Source organism: Aptenodytes patagonicus, chromosome 1, assembly GCF_965638725.1.
Source record: "Aptenodytes patagonicus chromosome 1, bAptPat1.pri.cur, whole genome shotgun sequence".
Lineage (NCBI taxonomy): Eukaryota > Metazoa > Chordata > Aves > Sphenisciformes > Spheniscidae > Aptenodytes > Aptenodytes patagonicus.
In genome coordinates, this window is record NC_134949.1 from 41,063,370 (window position 1) to 41,086,135 (window position 22,766).

At 40.9% G+C, this 22,766-nt stretch overlaps 1 protein-coding gene across 1 annotated transcript; it reads left to right on the top strand.

Moving 5' to 3' along the window:
* Window positions 1-3,452: 3,452 nt before the first annotated feature.
* Window positions 3,453-22,331, top strand: TMEM19 (transmembrane protein 19). The gene is made up of 7 exons (XM_076332993.1): window positions 3,453-3,508; window positions 3,765-3,915; window positions 13,248-13,361; window positions 15,517-15,654; window positions 15,976-16,230; window positions 17,342-17,551; window positions 20,462-22,331. Exons 2-7 carry the CDS (start codon window positions 3,786-3,788, stop codon window positions 20,623-20,625), a joined length of 1,011 nt encoding a protein of 336 aa, XP_076189108.1. The 5' UTR covers window positions 3,453-3,508; window positions 3,765-3,785; the 3' UTR covers window positions 20,626-22,331.
* The last annotated feature ends 435 nt before the right edge of the window (window positions 22,332-22,766 follow it).

Consider the following 22,766-nt stretch of genomic DNA (forward strand, 5'->3'; position numbering starts at 1 on the left):
TTTTAGATTTAAACGTCTCAGATTTTTCTTATTTCAAGTATGTGTTTTTATAGGAAAGTGTAGGGAAAACCTTTCAGGTCTATTTGTCTCAAGCAACTGTTACTTGCCATTTTTCTAATTATCAAGCTTATCAATATTACCAATTATAAGTGTGCATGAGGACTGTGTAAGTAAAAATTGTTTATGAAATGTATGTATTGCATGTATTAAATATGCATAATACTCTTCTTACTGATTCAAGATGGCATTTTAAGTATGTGAATTCTAAATTCACAATATTGTAAACATCTAGATGGACATTTAAAACTTTTTTTTTCCAAACTTTTGCCCACATTAAAAGCACTGTGATTTTTTTTTTTTATTGCAGGACCTAGTAAAAACAAAGGGCAACATTTAGAAAAGAGGACTTTAAACATAGTTTTTGGGCCAATGGCAGTAACTACTGTAAACTCATTACTTTAAAAAATGTGGCTACTTCCTTCAGTTTCTAAATGTAGAAAGAAGTCTAACTTCAGGTTCCTTTCTTTATAATTTTCTAATCTACTTGTAACATTTAATGTGTACCAGGCCAACTGCAGGAAAATACACTGGTTTCATGTAATCGACAACACTGAAAGAGATGTACGAAGCCACATTTAACAAAAGTCTCAGAGCTGAAAGAGGAGTCAAAGCCAACATTATTCATGTAACAGTTGTTACCGATTTCATGACTAGAACCACCTTTCTCACGCCAGGTGTTGAGAACAGTACTCTCTTTTGCCTTTCTTGCTCACGTAAACTCCAACAGCAGCAGCATCTGTGGCTTTAAGCCAAGATGCAAGGTCTGTGGATAAGCCAGTGCAATAGTCCAGCATGTCTCTCTAAATCAGCGCCAGTGCTACTTAACACAGGTATGGGATCTATGAAGGAAGCTGAAGGGTCCTTTAGAGCTCCGCAGACCTGCCCCCTCTTCATACCAGCCTGTGTGTTACCATTAATCATGGTCCCACGGTTGTACAGTCCCACAGATATTAGCCAGGGCTGTATGATTCCTGCAGGACCCTTTGTTTCTCCACTAAAAATTCCAATATCAGTCTATGCTGCAGTTTAGAAAACAAAAAGTAAGCAATAAATTAAATAAAGCAATATTGCAGTTAAGGGTGTATTTGAATGAATAAATTTATGGGAGTTGGTTACAGCTGAACAAGCAGCTACTTGTTCAGCCACCAGTCTAAGTAGAGTTGATCTTGTTCAGGTTGAAAGATTCAGTTACTTAGATTTTGGCAGGAGTATCTAAGCAATGTCGTATCAGTATTATCCTTCAGAAGGTGTACTGCTCTTACAAAGCAGCGCAGCTACTCAGCCCTTGATTTTTAGATTTCAAATCCAGGTCTCAGATGGGGGTTTAATGAAAATTTTGGAGGTAAGAAGGAAGACCAGATATACCAAAGTCAGTCCTGCTACATTAGTGTTAATGTTTTGAGGATCTCTAGTTCAGAGATAATTTGGGTGTTCCCAGTCTTTATTACAAATAAATATAGCAGAAAATAAGATAAAGCATGCCCAACCTTGTCTAAGGCATCTGGTCCAAATTTTGGCTCCAATTGTCTTGAGCCAATACATTGTAAACACCCAAGCGTTAACTTTAACCTCTGGAATAGGACTGCTGTCTTCAGCTAAAGCCAAATATCTGTAAATCTCTGCAGAATGTGTTCCCTAGTTTAGACAACGTCTGAAAAAGAAAGCCTGAGTGATAACTGAGTATTTCTTTCACAAAAACACAAAAATATTACAAAGTTTCTGTTGCAAAAGAATCCACAACCTGGACTGTGTACACATCGTGTTAGAAACTTACTCCAGATGCTGAACGAAAAATAATAGATCATGCCTCAAAGATGAATGGGTGCCAACGAGCCAGAAATAGCCTTAAATTCAGTACGAAAATTATCAGCTCTTACACCAAAATTATTCACTAGAACTTTTGGGCTTAAAAACTACTCCTGTTCCTCAAAGTATCACCAGAGCCTATAACTAAATGTGCTACCTGTTGTATGTAAAAGATCTTTTAATTCACTTTTTCCTATTACTCTGCCTCTCACTGAATACTTAACTGACGATTCTATTCTGCTGCTGCTTCAAGTCCATGAAAACAAGCATCTGAGGTTATTCATGTTCATGAGGTGACTCATCAGTACCAGTGTTTGTAAACTTGAAGGTTTTTTGTCTACCTTCCACTGAACAAATGTTGAATACATAAATGCTACTTCAAAATTATCTTCTGTCATGCCTAAAGTCTTGTTTATTTCATAGGCAGCTGCTTCAAAATGAAGGGAGGGGTTTTGAAAAGTTGTGGAGCTTCACGTCTTTCTGTGCTTTGTTGACAAAGCCTCTCGTGTGGAAGTGGGAGCCGTGGAGTCCTTCTAGTAACTCCTGTTAGCTTGTTTATTTACAGTCGAGTGTTTTGAGAGTAATTCTGGCATGCCCGAAGAAAAGCTACCAGGCAGGTTTGGCTTGTTTTCATCCCAAGTTAACTTTAGGAAATGTTTCAAGTCTCTTTCTTCTAGTGTTAATGAACTTTGCAGCGTTCCAACAAGTTTCAAACCTCATCCAGATACTCATAGGTATCACTAATTATCAACCGATTCAATACTTTTCACAGTGGTATCATTCCTCTGGTTTTATTTCACAAACATTATTTCGCAAATTGGATTTGTATTTAACCAGTGTTTCTCCCTTTGGCATGCACACTAATTGTCGTTGGCGTACAGGCCAGCCGTGGGCCGGTGAGCCCGGTGCGGGGGGTGGCTGGCTCAGGGATGGCCGCTTGCTGCAGAGGAAGCACGCTTACAGCGTGGGGCTTTGCCAAGGACAGACCCTGGTCTCGCCGAGGGCTACTACCCGGGAGCCCTCCCGGGGCTGGGAAGGGCTCCGGGGTGGGCAGCGCAACCGTAGCTCTGTACCGAGGCCTGTGGAGGGACGACGAGCTCGCAGGCCCACGGATCAGCCTGGCTCTCCGGCGGGAGGCCCGCGGGGAGAGGCCCGATCAGAAGGGTGGGGTGCTCCTCGGGAGCGCCTCGGCTCGGGGCGGAGGGCACGGCCCTGTCTGCTGGGGAGGCCGACTGCCTCCGTTCGGCTGCAATAGCCGCCCCCGGCAGCAGAGCAGCCGCCTCTCCCTGCTGAGGGGCAGAGCACGGGGGAGCCTCTGCTGTGGCGACGGGCCGCTGCCCGCAGGGCGGCAGCGTCTGGCGGAGGGAGGCGGCCCCATCCCAGGACCAGAGAGGGAAAAAGTCTCCACTGAGGGAAAAACAGCGCCCACGCGGGCGCCGGGACGGACGGGGCACGGGAGCGTCTCCGCGGCGGGGAGGGAACTGCCGGGGTCGGGCCGCGGCGCAGGGGGCCTACTCTCTTCCTCCCCGCCGACGGAAACGCAGGCGGGGGCAGGCGCTGGCGCGGCGGTCGGCGGAGCATGCGCGGAGCGGCGGCGGCGCGGGATGGTGGCGGTGGCGGCGCCGGCGGGCCGGGGGAGCAGGTCGGTGCCGGTGCCGGTGCCGGTGCCGTGCGGTGCGAGGCGAGGCGGGAGGGGGGGGAGAGACAGGGCAGGGGCCTCCAGCCACCGAGCGCCGCGCAGCCCAGCCCCGAACGGGCGGGAGGTGGCCGCAGCCCGGCTCCCCATGAGCGCCTTGGTGTCGCCTTGCAGCGCCCCGAGGTGCCGCGGCTCGGGCCGGGCGGGAGGAGGAGGAGGTAGCGGTGTCGCTGATGCGCTGCGCCTTGTGCTTCCCCACCAGGTGTTCTCCCTCTGGCTTCCTATGTTCTATTACCAGGAGGATTTCTTCAGAGAGTACCTCAAGATGATGGCGAATATTGTCGTCCTGAACCTGCTCATTTGTATTTCTCTGGCTTTCTGGATCGTGTCCATGACTGCGAGTACGTACTACGGTGAGTCCAAAGGCCGGGGGCTGGGGAGAGGCCCGCACGGCATGCCGAGGGGTGAGCCGACCCCCCTGCCCTGCCCTGCCCTGCCCTGCCCTCTGCTCTAGGCCCTGCAGGCTGGTGGGGATAGAGGATTGGAAGAGGGGTGTGCACAGCCCCTTCCATCGTCAGTAGAGTGGAAAACCTCAGTCCTGACGGTAGCTGATAATGGTTTAGAAGGTGTAGCCACTGTACCCTTCTTTGCAGCTCTGCTCAGGGATCCCGTTGAATTTAAAATGTTGGTATCCTTTGTGATTTATCTCCCTAAAAGAAAGCAAACAGGATAAAAATGAAAAAGTGAAGAGAAAGAACGAGCTGATAGATGTCTTTGTCAGGGGAAGTAGTGACAGCACGGGAGGAGTGTGCCAGCCTTCAGAACAGTTTTAGGAATGCACGTGCAGCCTTTGAACAGGGCACGCAAGAAGTTTTCCTTGGTCAAGGAACAGAGATACAGGGGAAACGGTACAAGAAGAGAGGGATGTATGCATGGAGCTTCTGGCATGGGTGTATACAGTCAGCTCTGTGTTCTGTTTGGGCAGCTTAGGCAGGCTGTGGGTTAGTTGTGTGTAGTTGCAGGGACACTAGTACTTTCTGTGGTCTATCATTTCAGTTCTAGCACCATTTTTACAGCAGTGTGCGAAAGCAGCAGTACTGCCTTCAGCATCAGTTCAAGCCTAGAAGAGTTTAACAGCTTTCCCAGGACACATAAAGACCTGTGCTTAAGATCTCAGCCAATTTCATGCAGGAAGAGCTCCAGTGTCATTGCAGTGTTGCTGAGAGTGCCTAGGGATGCAATATGAACACCCTCAACTGCCTAGTGTCACCTGGATCCAGAAGAAGCTAGAATAAATATCCCACCAGTATAAGCTGACTTTTGCAGTGGCAGCTGGATGTCTCTGCTCAGTGTTTTTCAGTGCTTCAGGCTTTAGGATGGGGTATTAGTCCTGGTACAGCGTTAAATCTGTGTTGTCTGGACACTTCTACTTTGGCTTGTAGTGAGGTGCCAGACACATAGAAGGTATGCAGAAGCAGGCTTCACAACCAGGTTTTGTTGGTGTCATTTAGAGCTAGCCAAGTTGGATTTAAACACACAACTTCATTTGTGCATGCCTGCTCTCTATAGGTATAGCTCTCTGAGTTTCGCCTCTAATTAGGGTATTCTGGTCCTTGCTATCTAACGTGACTGAGAATTGACAGCGTAGAGTAGAGAGGCCTGATACCAGGTAGGTCAGGATAGGGACTGATACAAAGGAGGAGACTGCAGACAAATCCTCCTTTTCGTAGAGAATGATTATGGAACAAGAAGGACATAACAACTTTTGTTGTCTATTTGCTTGAGACTAGGGAAAGACCTTGGCTTGAGGAGGTGAATGAAGTGTATAGTAGGAGTGGGCTTAATGAAATGGGAGTGATAACTTATTTAAGTTCAGCCCATAAAAGCAATCAAATGCACAGTCCTTAACCATAAATATAAAAATACTACAAATATGCATTTATTAATTTACAGTTTATAGTTCATAGTAATGCTTAAGCACCAAATAGTGACCAAAATGTTGATAAAATGGGAGTATTGAAGAATCCATAATAAACTGATGAATGTGTTCTATCTTAGTCTTAACTGCTTACATTTAGTAGTAATTTAGTACCAATACTTTTCTCCGCCCCCCCCGCCCCGCCCCAAGGAAATACAAAAAGGTCAGTTTAAAAATGACCTTAAAAAGATGAAAATTCTGTTTGTTAACCAACCAAAAAGAACTCCTTTATGTTCTCGTACTGCTCACACTCAAGTTAATATCAAGAACCTTCTTGGTTTGTGATAAGCACTACTTGACTAGAGCACTGGAGATAGCTTCATACACAGCCGGTGCTTGTCATCTGAGTTTTTGAGTCAACTCTTGGCTGCAAGACTCCCTTGCACGCCTCCTGTGGCACTGGGACTTTTCAATACACAGAAGTTTTCGTCTTGTGAATCTTTGTGCTTGCAGTGACAAGTGTTTTACTGTGAAATATGTTTGCCCTACTTTGTACCAGGGAGCCTGCAAAGCTCTAGGTACTGCTGATGCGAAAGTTTTTGGTGAAAACCATCACGTTTAGCTTTCCAGCAAGACAAGCTGCTGTGCCTATGTGAAATCTTTCTTCTATGAGTTTCAAACCCACTTTAATTCTAGACTTGTGATGTCTTATACTCGTGTAGCAGATGTGATAAATAACTTCTCATGATTTTGTATTTTTTAGCTCAAAAGCTACATTAACAATTAGCTTTACTTTTCAAAAGTTTGTGGGTTTTTTTTAACAGAAGCTGTCACTTGAAATCTTACTGAGATGGTCATCAACTTAAAGTACATTTTTGAGAGCCTGACACCAAGTTCAAAAGGATTGAAAGGCCTGATTTTTTTTAGAAAGTGGCCATGCCACTTTCACCCAGTAGACTGGCTTTCTTGTTATTTTTCTGGTAGTGAAATTCTCTCAAAGTAGTGTAGTTCAGGATATAATCAATAGCTTTCCTGTCTCTCTGACTGCAAAGATGGAAGACTGTTAAACTGTAGTATTAAGGAACAATTTCTTCTCAGACTTTGAAATTTCAGTATTCTCTAAGATGTACTTTTGGCATCTTTTGCAATGAAATTTGTGTCTTCCAATTTAAAGTCAAAATGAGGTGATGGAATATAAAGGTTGTAAGAATCTTACTACTAAGGCAGTAATTTATTGAGTCAGTTTTATGATTAAAATAATATACCTTTTAACTGGACAATAACAACTCCTTTATTAACTTTGTTAACTGCTTCTATTTTAGTAAGTGTTCTGGAATTTTAGAAGGAAACAAGTATGTTTAGGACACTGATAAATTGTCTCCTTAGAAGATAAGTTGCTATGGACACTAGTGCTTTATGGAATAGTGTGGAATTATGACAGCTGAGTGGCATATTCTTTTCCTGTTCTGCAAGCTTGTTTAAATTCAGATCATAGTGACTTGAATGACTAAGCAAAGGGAACAAACTGGGAACACAAGAAAAAGCTTTTTAGAAGGCTCTGTAGATACTTTGATGAGAAAATAGCTTGATTTTTTTGTATTCGGTTTTGTTTGTAAAAGTAAACCATTTATAGTTTTGAAAACCAGCATTTTTTTTGTTTGGGAGTTGTTCAGCTGGTCTGTCTTAGCAGTTTAAATTTAATAATTGTCAGTGAAGAACATCATTAAAAGCAGTCCTTTCTTGTAAAGAGTTTTGGGTCTGACTAATTTCCAGTTAAATACATCAAAAATTCTAATTCGGCTTTATTTTCTGTGTGACAAGGAGGATAACAGGTGAGCCATTTTTGCATAGATGTTAATACTAGACCTGAAATAATTTATTTCTCTTCAGTTCCCAAAAGGCAGTATACTTTCCAAATACAGAAGCTTTGATTACGTAGAATTGCTTTCATATGAAAGCAAGGAATCGATAGATTTAAACTGTGCAATGTATTGCAATTGTTAGCTCTGTGAGAGAACCAATAACCTACGATCAAATATTTGAATACCTGTAACACAGGAAGCTCAGTGTGATTAAATTATGTTAACCAGTAAACAAAGTAAAGAGGAAGCTCAGAGCTGTCTTCTTAATTTTGCCACCCCTAAATTCACACGTACTGTTCACTTAGCAAATATGTAAACCTAAAATCCATACTCATGGGAAATCATAAGGCAGGACTTGAGTAATGTGGCAATTTGGTTGCAGCTGCTGTCAGAGAACAAAAATCAGTGAAAAGGATTCCCCCACTATGTGGGGCACATTACCTCATAGAAAAAGAAGTGTATCTCCCAGCTTAAATACCTGTTCTCGGTCTATGCTGAATATACCATGCCACAAAGAAAATAATTTCTCATGCAAACATGTTGTGCAAGCGAAAAGAAATTCTCTTGTCACTAAATCTGTTTGATTGCGCTGTTCTAGATAGGATTGAGAAAAAATAACAAGGAGGACAATGGAATGTAGAAGTGGAAAAGAATTAGTCTAGAGAATCCTCAGAGAAGAAAAAATTTCTGAGAGTAAATATGCATTACAAGGCATGAAATTGTTGGATGTAGCTGGCTTTTCAACAAGTCTCTGCAACGCTCCGGACCAAAGTGTGCAGTTAGCTGTCTATACTGCTGCCAGATTGGGAAGAGGCTGTGCATGCATGTGCAGTGGCAAAGGACTACGCAAGGCAAAGAGTAAGAAGTCTGCTGGAAATACAACACGGCAGAGAGGAAGCAGTCTAGGAGGTTCCTAGAGTGTGTGGAAGACAACTTCCTGACACAGCTGGTAAGTGAGCCTACTAGGGGAGGTGCCTCGCTCGACCTGCTGTTTACTAACAGAGAAGGACTGGTGGGAGATGTGGTGGTCGGAGGCCGTCTTGGGCTTAGCGACCATGAAATGATAGAATTCTCGCTTCTTGGTGAAGTAAGGAGGGGGGGCAGCAAAACCACAACCATGGACTTCCGGAGGGCGGACTTTGGCCTGTTCAGGACGCTGGTTGAGAGAGTCCCGTGGGAGACGGTCCTGAAGGGCAAAGGGGTCCAGGAAGGCTGGACGATCTTCAAGAAGGAAGTCTTAAAGGCGCAGGAGCAGGCTGTCCCTGTATGCCGTAAGAAGAATGGGCGGGGAAGACGACCGGCCTGGCTGAACGGGGAGCTCTTGCTGGGACTCAGGAAAAAAAGGAGAGTTTACCGCTTGTGGAAGAAGGGGCAGGCGACTCAAGAAGAGTACAGGGATCTTGTTAGGTCGTGCAGAGAAGAAATGAGAAAGGCAAAAGCCCAGCTAGAACACAATCTGGCCGCTGTCGTTAAAAGACAACAAAAAAAGTTTTTACAAATATATTAATGACAAGAAGAGAGCCAAGGAGAATCTCCATCCTTTATTGGATGCGGGGGGGAACATTGTCACTGAGGATGAGGAAAAGGCTGAGGTACTCAATGCCTTCTTTGCCTCAGTCTTTAACAGGCAGGCCAGTTATCCTCAGGGTACTCGGCCCCCCGAGCTGGAAGACGGGGACGGCGAGCAGGATGAACCCCCCGTAATCCAGGAGGAAGCAGTCAATGACCTGCTACGCCATCTGGACACTCACAAGTCTATGGGGCCGGATGGGATCCACCCGAGAGTGCTGAGGGAGCTGGCGGAGGTGCTCGCCAAGCCACTCTCCATCATTTATCAGCAGTCCTGGTTAACGGGGGAGGTCCCGGACAACTGGAGGCTTGCCAATGTGACGCCCATCCACAAGAAGGGCCGGAAGGAGGATCCGGGGAACTACAGGCCTGTCAGCCTGACCTCGGTGCCGGGGAAGATTATGGAGCGGCTCATCTTGAGGGCGTTCACAAGGCATGAGTGGGACAACCAGGGGATCCGGCCTAGCCAGCACGGATTCATGAAAGGCAGGTCCTGCTTGACCAACCTGATCTCCTTCTATGACCAGGTGACCCGCCTAGTGGATGAGGGAAAGGCTGTGGATGTGGTCTACCTGGACTTCAGCAAGGCCTTTGACACCGTCTCCCACAGCATTCTCCTAGAGAAGCTGGCGGCTCACGGCTTAGACAGGTGGACTCTGCACTGGGTCAAAAACTGGCTGGAGGGCCGGGCCCAGAGAGTTGTGGTGAATGGAGTTACATCCAGTTGGCGGCCGGTCACGAGCGGTGTTCCCCAGGGCTCAGTACTGGGGCCGGTCTTGTTTAATATCTTTATTGATGATCTGGATGAGGGGATTGAGTGCACCCTCAGTAAGTTTGCAGACGACACCAAGTTGGGTGGGAGTGTTGATCTGCTCGAGGGTAGGAAGGCTCTGCAGAGGGACCTGGACAGGCTGGATGGATGGGCCCAGGCCAACTGTATGAGGTTCAACAAGGCCAAGTGCCGGGTCCTGCACTTCGGCCACAACAACCCCATGCAGCGCTACAGGCTTGGGGAAGAGTGGCTGGAAAGCTGCCCAGCAGAGAAGGACCTGGGGGTGTTGTTCGACAGCCGGCTGAACATGAGCCAGCAGTGTGCCCAGGCGGCCAAGAAGGCCAATGGCATCCTGGCCTGTATCAGAAATAGTGTGGCCAGTAGGAGTAGGGAAGTGATCGTGCCCCTGTACTCGGCACTGGTGAGGCGGCACAGGCTCGAATACTGTGTTCAGTTTTGGGCCCCTCACTACAAGAAGGACGTTGAGGTGCTGGAGCGTGTCCAGAGAAGGGCAACGAGGCTGGTGAGGGGTCTGGAGAACAAGTCTTATGAGGAGCGGCTGAGGGAACTGGGACTGTTTAGCCTGCAGAAAAGGAGGCTGAGGGGAGACCTCATCACTCTCTACAACTACCTGAAAGGAGGTTGTAGCGAGGTGGGTGTTGGTCTTTTCTCCGAAGTAACAAGCGATAGGACGAGAGGAAATGGCCTCAAGTTGCGGCAGGGGAGGTTTAGATTGGACATGAGGAAAAATTTCTTTACTGAAAGAGTGGTGAAACATTGGAAGAGGCTGCCCAGGGAAGTGGTGGAGTCCCCATCCCTGGAGGTATTTAAAAGACGTGTAGATGAGGCGCTTAGGGACATGGTTTAGTGGGCATGGTGGTGTTGGGTTGACGGTTGGACTCGATGATCTTAGAGGTCTTTTCCAACCTCAATGATTCTATGATTCTATGATTCTAAGTCTAAATCATCTGTGATTCTCAGCTAAACCAAATTTTCTGTAGATTAGAGAAACAGACAGGACAAGGAGAACTGCACTAGATAACTTCAGGCTTGCTTGAGGATAAATATTCAGGTGGAAACTAGACTATATAACACCCAACTTGTATGTCATGTGGCTACCTTTCCTTAAATACAGAATTTATAGTGTGTATTATTCTTTACTAAAAATCATGATTTTGGGAACCCAGTGGCTTGCTGAAATAAGTTTAATTTTTTAAGTGTTCCTAGTTTCCTTTGTATGTTTCTAGGACTAGCCCTTTTGGTAAAAAACACAGGGTTAACAAAGTTGTAAGAACATCCATTGTAAAGATAATGGATGTGTTCTCAGGTCCTGAGGGATACAAATTCCCTGAGATTTGCTGCTGTGGTGGAGAGAGGGACCCAAGAGTGTGGTTACCATGGATAAAGGTGATCAGATAGTAATGCAAGAAAAGATGATGAGAAGAACAGGGAGCAGCAGGGCAAATACGTGTTTTACACCACAGCTGTCTGTAATTGATATACCGCATGACTGAAGAGATAAGTAGCCTGGTTCAATACAAGCAGGTAATCGGGGGAGAGGAATTAGACCATCCAGGTTACTTAATATATTCTCATCTTTTTTTTGGAAACGAAACACCGTTCACTCAGCCAGAAAATCAATAGATCGCTGGAAATTGTAAGATCTTGGTGTCTCTCTGCTATGAGTACTGCATGCACTTGCGGTCATCCCATTTCAAAATGCCCATAGCAGAATTAGAAAGGAATAGGGAAGGCAGCAAGGATGATCAGAGCAGGTAACAGCGTCCATTTGAAGAGGATATAAATACGTGAAGATATTTCAGCATAGAAGGGGGACATCTATATAGGTCATGAGTGGCAGGAAGAATGTGAATAGGAAATCATTATTCAGTTGGTCGTAAAATTTAGCACGTGTCCGATGAAACTTGAGGCAGCAGGATCTTTGTTGTTCAGCTTTTTGAAAGGCCTTTTTCAGTGCATCTAAAAACAGTATTCAGGTGTGTGGGTGGTTGAGATGAAAATTATAACTGTTTTTAAAAATGGATTGGACAAATATGTGGGGATTTTAGAAATGCCAACATAAGAGTTCCCAATAAAACAGGGAAGATCAGTCTGTATCTGTTCCTTACGCTCTTTCCTTGTGCATGTGCAGGTCACCACTGCCAGATGGGATTCTGAGTCAGACACATGTTTGGCTTGATCCAGTTTGGAAGTTCTTGTATTTTCAACCAAGTATAGTGTGGAAACAATCAGAAGGTTTTGGATACCAACAAAAGAGGAATATTTCTTTTTTAAAAACTGTAAAAGAAGGTCAAGCATCTAAACTTCCTTTCTCACATCAGCATAAATCATCAGTGATGCTGTGATTAAACTGATGGTTTGTTCACAGACCGGCAGAAGGACAGAATCAGTGTACAAAATAAATGTATATATGAACTGCCGGACTTCCTGCTAGTTTTATTGGATGACATCAAGTATCGCTGTAGCTCAACTAAGCATTTAACTGTATTACTGAATATGTAAGTTTTCAAAACTAGAATAAAAATGGTATCGTACTAATGTTAAAGCATAGAAACACAGCCATTAGCTAGCTTATGTGTGCTGACATCTTCTTTCCACATAGACATGAAACTACTTCTGAAGTCTTCTGTCAGCTAAGTAGCAGCAGTCTTTCTATTAACATAGTGTAAAATTCTAATTGATGGCATAGACAACAAAGTGACAACATTAGGTACATCCTAGGAACAATTCAGAATACATAGATGATGAAAAAAGTTGCCTGCTTTTTGTAGCCAAAAGCTACCAAGCTAAAGCTTTTGATAAACAAGAATGACTTTTCCTAAAAACACTGGTGTTTGGGATGGTTTGAAAAACAAGGTAAAGCTTCCAATATATTGTTCTAATTTTCCTTCCATTACAATGCTAAAAAACATTAGTGACCATAGACAGTGTTGTTCATTCTCTTTATTGCTGTCATATTTTCTGAAACTTCATCAAAAAAAGAATCATAATAATAATAAAAAATTCAGATTTGTTATTGTAGTTACCAGAGAATCAGTCATAGCATGATCTATGAGGGAAGATCTTGCACTAATTTATTTACTTAAGGTTGTTTTGCAGTCTCTTTACGTGTTTTGTTAACTGGAATTTTAGTTTGAATCTTACTCATATTTTAAACTGAATTCTACATAACTTACTGTGGATGTATGGGTTGTTTGATTTTTTTTTTTTTTCCTAAAATCTGAACTTCTCTCTTCCATCCAAATCAAGTTCCAGCTGGTCTTAACGTTTTGAATGCTAAGTTTTGGAGTTTATAAATCCCTTTTAGAATGGAAAATATCACCATGTTTGTTTCTTGACACATTTTCTATTTCTTTGTAATTAATTTTAGTTAATTTAATGTATTTTCTTTTTTCTGTGAAGGCTGAATAGAAAAATTGTGTAGATAATTGCAGATGTTTTGGTCTTCCATTCATAAGAATACATTTTTCCTAAAGGGTAAAAAGTTTCATCTCTATTAAGATCAGATTTTAAATATATACTAGAAGGTAATTACTTTTAAGATATAAAGGCATTGAAAAGGCTTATAAGGATCATCTGTAACCATTTTATTTGATTTATCAGGTACTTTACGACCCATTTCTCCATGGCGTTGGCTTTTTTCAGTCTTGGTTCCACTACTGATTGCTACACAGGGTTTTAAGAAGAAGAGTCTTGATCACAGCGGTGCATTGGGAGGTACGTTTTTTCTGAGACTATTCAGCTAAACATTTAATAAACTAAATTAAGGTCCTTTTTATTGTATATAATATTCTTTTAAGACTTTCCTACCTAGTTCTATTGTAATAAAAGTATAAATGTAAGCATATATACCTTGAATTCATACTGTTTTTTTTTTTCTTATGCCTGTTTAAATAATCGAGTTAATTTTTGCTGCTGTTTGTAATTAATTTGATTAATATTGTCATTGGATTATATAAACCTCTAAGATTGTTTTAAACTTTAGTACAGCATGTGGTTAAATCACATTTTTGTTTGACATATAGATGGGTTCTGTCCTGGTTTCGGCAGGGATAGAGTTAATTTCCTTCCTAGTAGCTGGTACAGTGCTGTGTTTTGGATTTAGGGTGAGAACAATGTTGATAACACACCGATGTTTTAGTTGTTGCTAAGCAGTGCTTACACTAGTCAAGGACTTTTCAGCTTCCCATGCTCTACCGACTGAGAAGGCTGGAGGTGCACAAGAAGCTGGGAGGGGGCACAGCCAGGACTGCTGACCCCAACTGCCCAAAGGGACATTCCATACCATGTGACATCATGCTCAGTATATAAAGCTGGGGGAAGAAGAAGGAACGGGGGGGGCATTCAGAGTGATGGCGTTTGTCTTTCCAAGTAACCATTATGCGTGATGGAGCCCTGCTTTCCTGGAGATGGCTGAACACCTGCCTGCCGATGGGAAGGAGTGAATGAATTCCTTGTTTTGCTTTGCTTGTGTGCGCGGCTTTTGCTTTACCTATTAAACTGCCTTTATCTCAACCCACGAGTTTTCTCACTTTTACCCTTCCGATTCTCTCCCCCATCCCACTGGGGGGGAGTGAGCAAGCAGCCATGTGGTGCTCAGTTGCCGGCTGAGGTTAAACCACAACAGGTTCACATAGAGATAATGAAATGGCAGAGGCAGTGGTAAAGAAATACCATAAAACTGAGCCATGTCAGCAGCCTACCTGCCTGGTAGGAAACCAGTAGAGATAACATTGTTCTCCTTTCTGTAATATGAGCAGTTTTAGGCATTTTTTGCCTCCCAGAAATGAGAAGAAAATTAAACCTGTACTTCACTTCAAGCAAATGACTGTTTCAACAAAGGTTTTTCTTGACCACGTGAGAAAAACCCCAACGTAGGATACGATAGTGTTCGCTGGAATCTGATGGCAAGATTTCCGTGTGAGGTGATTCACCCTTGTCTTGTGACACTGTCTGAATTGACAGTCTATGGAAAGAAACAGGACCTCAAATCCTTTCCTTCCATGTCACCCATTTTGCAAATCTTGTTCTGTCTGTGAGTGAAAGGGAGCATTTTCTAAATTAAAAAAACCCCATCTTTTCTCTTCTGCTATGTTTTTACCTCTTAACGTAACAGTTCTGCTAGCCAGCTTATATTGGCATTTGCTTTAAGTGCAGCCAATTTTCTTTCAGTCGTGAAGGATTGTAATCTCATGGTGGGCAGTGAGAATTAGACCACCCCTGTGGAGGAGGAGATAAAAAAGAAGCACATCCAGGAGCTCAAATACTTAAGAAAATTACAGAAAGAAAAAGATGACATAAAAATCAGAAACGGAAAAAGAAAATGAACAGAAGGGAGAAGCGGCAGCTGTTAAGATATGGAGAAGGGTTATCCAGGTTATCTTAGAGACTTTGGGGGAGGGATTTGATTCCCACACTGAATATAAACTTGCTGATGGAGACACAGCCACAGCTGTATATATGCTTCCTATACAAATAATTATATTCTTCAGGCAGGGTACTTAAATTTCAATTAGATATCCTTTGGCTTTTTTTTTTTTATTGCTCTGTCTTTTATTTTTGCACAGTATTACTGATTTGTGGCAAGAGAAGGTCTTAAAAAATCACACACTTTAGCAGTAGCAATAAAATTAGCAATTTAGCAGTAAAATTTAAGAGAAAATTATAAAGATAACTGATTTTTTTTTCAGTCAAGATGTCACTGGAATTCTCATACAGGTATTGGGTGCTTCAGTAATTCTCTCATTGCATGATTGTCTTAGGTTTATCATGAAGATACTCTTCATATTCAAGAGATTTGAAATACTTAATTGCATTGCAAAGCAGACATTGTTACATGAAGGAACTTTATATACTTTTTTTTTCTTCATAGGATTGGTGGTTGGATTTATCCTTACAGTTGCAAATTACAGTTTCTTCACTTCTTTGTTTGTATTTTTTGTTACTTCTTCAAAACTTACTAAATGGAAAAAAGATATAAAGAAGCAAATAGATTCAGAATACAAAGAAGGTAAGCCATAATATTTTAATTCTTTCAGATCCCTTGTAGAGAATAAATACTGCATATTCCTCTTCCTTTCACAGGGTCAGATGAGATGTAACATCCAGAGTAGGGAACGCTGTTGTTGTGCCTCCCCTCCACCCTTATCGCTATGAACATTAGCAAGCGACTTTGCTTTTGCTTCTATTTAATAAATTGCTATCTAGTTTCTGATTTGAAAGTGTCTCTTTAATTTTAACTTTATATATATCTATTTTGCTTTTGTCTCATGCTGTTGCCTGTCAAAGTGTTTTGCCTGAAAATACTAAAATTTAGTTTTTGTCACTTTAGGTGGACAGAGGAATTGGGTGCAAGTATTCTGTAACGGTGGTGTTCCTACTGAGCTGGCTGTCTTATATATGATAGAAAATGGACCGGGTGAAATTCCGATAGACTTTTCAAAGCAATACACAGCATCATGGATGTGCTTATCCCTTTTGGGAGCTTTGGCATGCTCCGCTGGCGATACATGGGCTTCAGAGATTGGTAGTGTTATGAGTAAAAGCAAGCCAAGGTTGATAACAACCTGGGAAAAGGTTCCAGTAGGTGAGGCATTACCTGTTCTACATGTCTTAATATTTTGCTGATCTGTTTTGAATTATGCATGCAACTTGAAAAGTTCAAAAAAAGTCCCAGAAAACCAAATATCAGAAATCTGGGATTAGAAAATTTTAGCAGGAATGCATTCTCTGAAATGGAATTCACTCAGTTGTGTTCCTGCTGCATCTTGTTGGTGAGATGCACCAACATAGCATCCAGGGAGCTAAAATCATTCTTAGTGAATGCTGTCACTTGTCATCTCTGGTAAGTGATGAGAAAAAAGTGTTTATACTGCCAATAATATATAAGTTATCATCTGAATTTTTCAGACATTAAAATTTTAATCAGTAGAAGTATATATATATATATGTTCAATACAGACATTACAGAAAATTCACTTCTTAACCCAATCTCTCATTTCCTTTAACATCTTACCTGAGGGTGGGTAAAGTGAACCTTCTGTCTGTGAAACCTTGTCTGCACAGTGGATGCCGTCGCTACCTTACAGCAGCATGTCTTTTTTGAGCTGTGCTGGCATGTTGATCTGAGTTTTAGACCTTGTGGGATAGGATTTAAACGCGTGGGCATTTTTTTTTCTTTTTATAAGTGTTCTTCAGATTTTTATTCAGTGAGCTGTCAACCATCTTCCTTTCTATGGATTTTGTTCCTTCTTTTAAATTTGTTGGTGAAATATATCTTGGTATACTTTGTCTGAAGGAGGCATTGTTTTAATAACATGCACATCTCAAGCTCTGTATTTTTGGAGCAAATTATCTTTTTCTCCTCTTCCCCGCCCCCCCCCCCCCCCTTACAGCACACAAATACCAGGTGACATTGCGAGGTGTGCTATCTGATTTTATTTAATTTAATGCTAGTGAATATGTCTAGATAACTAGCCTTAGAGAAAGCAAAAGTAATAGTAATAGGCTGTAATGGTACAGGTTAAGTTTCTCAATAGCATAATGGGAGTTGTAAATAAAAGCTGTGGTAGCAGAGGCTTGTGGATATAAGGGGGGAAGATCACTGTGAACACAGTTTTGATTTCATATAAAACATTTGAACAAATATAAGTCTTTAAGAAAAAGTTCGTAAATCAGCTTGGTTTTGTTTGATTTAGGTACTAATGGAGCAATTACTTTAGTGGGCCTGCTCTCAAGTTTGCTTGGGGGCATGGCAGTAGGTACAGCCTACTTCATAACACAACTCATTTTCGTGACTGATCTGGAAATATCTGCTCCGCAATGGCCCATTATTGTGTTTGGTGCAGCAGCTGGCTTACTGGGATCAATTGTTGATTCATATTTGGGAGCTACGATGCAATACAGCGGTAAGATTCTTTTTTTTTTTTTTTTTTTTTTTTTTTTTACCCTCTCCTAATGTAACTTAAAAATGGACTTGAATTTCCAGAAGGGCTGAGGATGGGATTTTTAAATGGAAAAAATACAGAATTAGCAACACAAAGGGAACCGAAGTGATGGACATGATAATGAAAACAAGAGCAAGGGCAGTTGGTCCTTTTCCACTTTTTGATTTGTTTATCTTATATTACTGTCTTGTTGATGACTGAAAGAGACCAGAGATCTCCAACATGTTACCTTGGAAAAAGCATTTGCTGCCCTCTCCTTTTCTATATATCTAATTATAGTAACATTTTATAAGAGAAAACGTCAGCTTAATTTTATCCATTCATTCAGATTAAGTTGTCACTGCAGAAGCTCCATTTCTAACTCTGAAGACTTAGCAATAGTCTCAGCTTTAAGAATTAAATAAGAAAAGCTCCAGGAAAATGTGCACAATGTTATACTTTCTGGTTTTTTTCACTGCTTAATAGACTACTGTTTCCTATAAGTTAAGCTTATCACAAACTAGCTGTGACTTTAAAAAAAAAAAAAAAAAATCAGGTCCATTTTTAAAAAAAAATGTTGGCTGGCTGATCCTAAATGATTTCAGTATTTATTTGCTCATTGCCCTTAAGGATCATTGTCTGTGAATAAACACTACAGACAACCTTTAGGCTAAACTGTAAACTTAGCCTATGTTTAAAAATTGTTTAAAGATCTTATCTGACACTTCTGTTTAACAGCTGGTTTACAGAGAGAACTTAAGTTTTCAGATTTCATTGTCAATATACTTATTTGTTGGAAGTCAAGGTTTGAATGTGCAGATGAACTGCCTGAGAGATACAAGTCCTTTAAATCTACCATCGCAGTGAGAACTGCAAACCGTTGTTGACGCTGTGGATTTGGTTTCCAGCAATTTTTATGCTCTGTTCCTTGTAGTTCCAGGAAAGTCCAAAATATAATGGAGTGTTTAACCATTGGAGGAATTTTTAGATCTTTCTATTCTAAAGAGGAAACACTTAAGCACTCAGACAATGTTTCATGCTCCTAATGAGGCAGATGCATTAAGAAAATGTGGTAAACATAGCTAATGCACGCCTGCATTTATCAGCACCTATTTCTTCTTCACTTCAGATATTTTTCCATGCTCAGCAGCTTAGTTTGCTAGCTGCAGCAGGGACAGTATGCAAGTTCCACAATTTCTTTTACAAATTCATAAGCACTGTTGGAGTATGTATACTATATACGCATATATACTGTGGTATATATATGCTGTGATACAGATTAAATCCTGCTGCTCATGTGGTGCACACTGTTAGGTTTTTTGTCCCTCCTTACTTTAAACCGCTTTTCCAATCCCTATTCAATGCGGTCTCATAAGAAATACTCCACTCTCTCTGCAACATCTTGAAAAACAATAAATAAATATGGCAGTGGTAATAAAGAATTGTGTCCTTTTTTGAAAACATTATGCTACCACTGCTACTCCCTTCTGTCAGTGTTTTTCCTGTTAGTAATCTTCCTACATTTGGTTTACGTAATAGTCTGTGATACCCACTGTTTCTAAGAGAAAGTCCTTGCCTGTCCACACATTTATCAAGTAAAACTTTGTCTGAATAGCTGCGCAGAATTAGATTCAAATTTTCCCGTGTTACCAGTCTGAAGCCATACCTATTCTGTAAATAACAAAGCTAAGGGAAGGACTTACTGTTACCTTTCCTACTTGTTTATGCTCTGAATCTACGCTTTATGTGCATTTGAGGTATATATCTATAAAAATTTATTCCCAGTTTTTCTCTCAAGAAAACCAACAACTTTCTAAAACATAGCAAGTGTTAAGAGTTAAACTATCAGGCTTTGAAGTTTGATTTTTCTGTAGCTCTTTTGCATTACCCAAAGCTAGGTTTAAATGTATAATTCAAAGGTAACTGTGATACCGGCTATATACCTGCCAAGCAGGTTTGTGGCGTGGGATTTTTTTAAGTTTTGTCTGAGGTGCTGAAAATTTTGTAATAAAGCAGCAGCTCAAAATGAAATTTCCATGTTGTGAGTATTAGCAGATATTCAAATCTACAGAGAAAAATAACGTTAATATAAAGTGTGCTGATTTGTTTTGGAATGTTTCTTCATGCCAACCTTAAATGTGTGCATATGCATGTGCCCAGTTAATACTTCACTATGGTGTAAGTTGGCATTAAAATCAAGCATCCTAGAATTTTTGCTTTTATCAGCATATAAAATAATACAGCTGGACAAAACATTAGATAATGGTGTGTGTACAGTACCAGCTAATGAAACGCGGTGCTAGAGTACTGCTAATACAGAGGCAGAACAAGAAAAGGCTTAAGTAGTAGGGAAAAAAATCCAGCTGCTGGTAGTATAAAACTGCTGTCTAAATAGAAATGTTAAATTCAACCTCTGTAAAGAGCTTGTTTTCTGTCAGATCCCAGTAATAATGTTATTTCCATAATGTTCCTTTGAAAACAAATGTATCTTCTTGACAGGAAATACATGTTGCTAATCAGTTGTTTCTGTTCTGTTCAAAACAGCGTCCTTTGCCTTAGAGTGGCTCTTGGAATAGCTTTTTCCTCTTCTGGTTTAGCTTGTGTTTCATTCCTTTCTTTGCTCTGGAACTATGTAAAGAGAGGAAGTAGACCTGCCAGAAGTGTAACTTTTAAAAGAAGTAACTTCTAACATAAAGTATTGCATTTATATCCCATTCTTTGAAGCCACCAGATTAAACTAACTGTAATTTAATTTAGTCTGTTGGTGACTTTTCTTACAGAGGTTTAACATCATAATGGTAAACTAAATTTAGGAAGTTGCATACACTTGGTTACTAAGTTTCTTTTCAGCTTGTTTGGCTTTGTAAAATGAAGTTTTTTATCTTTTCCCAGGCTTTGACCAGAATATCGGCATGGTTGTCAACCACCAAACGAAAGACTCCAAGCACATATCTGGAAAACCTATATTAGACAACAACGCAGTAAATCTTTTTTCTTCTATAATCATTGCTTTGGTGCTTCCAGGCGTGGCGTGGTGTTTCTGGCCCAGGGGTTGACATGGTTTAAGGTTTTCTGCATGTGATTCATTACTCAAAGGCTCTGAAGAGTTCTCTTTGAACTCTTTTGAAGAGAGGGATCTGAAACTTTCAGAGAGCCAAAGGACTTTCCATCTCAACTTACTAAGGCTGTAAGCTTCATAGGGCAATTGGCATCTCTCACGGCAAGGAAAGGGTTTTGTCAATATGCTCTTGCTGCTGCTCTTTAAATGGATGTAGATCATTGCCAGGAGAGGTGAAGCACTTCATTTATCCTCACGGAGCTGAAGGGTTGGTGTCTACGTTCTCTCCATTCCCCAGCATCTGGAAGGGCAAGAAGCTGGAAATAGAGGTCTAATCTACATCAGTCAGTGTGGTGGAGCATTGTGGCTATTGTCCAAGCCAGACACAAAGTACTCTGAAACTTTATGTAGGCAGTGGTAACACGGGTGAAATGGGTGAATTCTGGTATTTCCCATAATCTACAGTATGTAAGGTTTTATGGAAATTTTTTTTGGAGGGGGGGAAGAGAGAAGTAAGCCTCGTTGCCTATTCTGTATCCTGATACTATCTCCACTTCCCTGAGAATAGGGTTGGTAGAAGTGATGCCACTACATAATGTTTGAAGCAAAAGACTAAATTTAAAATAAAAACTCACTAGTTTTTCCACTAAGAATAATAAATTTGTATGTGCTTTTTTTTTGACATCTTTATTTCCAAACTAATGACATTTATGAAGATTGTCAATACTGTGGTACTTATTAAATTATCTAAAATTAAAGATTACAGTTGTGAAGTCACATTCATCTCTTTAGAAGTAGAACATTTTTTCCGTAAGCATGGAATTGTTCCATAATATTTAGCATTCCTACCAAACTATACTCTTTGGTTCTTTCTCAGCAGTGGAAGTGTTTCCCATTTTGTTTGGGGTTGCTATTCAGAGATGATGGCCTCAACCAAAGAAGCTACAGAGGTTATCCTCGTAGTGAATGGGGAAAGTCTCACTTATAAACCATTTCAAAACGGGAATTTAACTTTTGGTGCTCAGGCTCCTGTATTAGGTGATTCCATCTTCCATCATTAATTTATAAAAGAGGTGAAAGTAATTTAGCCAGCACAGATTGTATTTAAACTTCAGAGATACCCTCATAATAACCTGTCGCTGTCAACATTCAGAAGGTAGGGCCCATACTGTTAACTTATAAAAAGGTTTTTATCTTTAGAGATAGGGGAGTATTTTGTATTAAACATCTGATATTTTTTACAAATGTCTTGCGTATGTTGACAGTCTTAATTCACTTGAATTGTGTATTATGTCACCTTTCATGGGAATATTGAAAAATTTTAACACCTCCCACATTGAGTTTACTCTTTTGAAATCTAGTCTATATAAATCTGGAATTTATCACTGGAACTAGTTCGCTGTATTATCCAATTATACAGATGAGATTTCAAACTAGTAAAAGCTTTCTGAAAAGAACAAATTGCGTGGCTGCTCTATGTCTGTTCCTGTGGAAAGGCACAAAATTATAAAAGGAATATATGCACTTAAACTGTAACAATAAACACTTGAGATTTTTATGCATTGTTTGGATTTATGCTGCTTCTAAATAAACACTGTATTAGTTGTCTTATAAGATTTTATTAATACTGTTGTGATTTCTAGAATTAAGACAGACACAAGTTTTGTAAGATACTTTTTCTTTCAATTAAATGCCTTAATTTTGTATTTGTTTTCTGAAACAAAGTATCCTTTCAAACACTAAAGTGGGCATGGTCAGCTTTTCACTATTTAATATGGGTCTCATTTGAAAAACAGCTTGCCGTAGTGAGATGACATCTGTGATTTTTAAATTCATAGCAGCATGAAATGCTCTGATCTGTTATCGTATGAATGAATGTGATCTGAACGAACTCCTGCCAGTAGGACCTTCAAAGGCTGTTATTCAGAATTTTTTATTTGTCATGTCTTAGTGATGACCCTCGGTTGCTTTTGAAATTCCCGCTCATAAACCTCCAGCATTTAGAAAGATCTGAGCACTCTTGAACTCTAAAAAGGACAGTGTTAACTCTGGGTACATTATAGTGAGTGGAGTAGAGCTTACGCAAATATTGTTCCATTTAACTTATTTAGTAGCTGTAAAACTGTTGGGGGGCGGGTA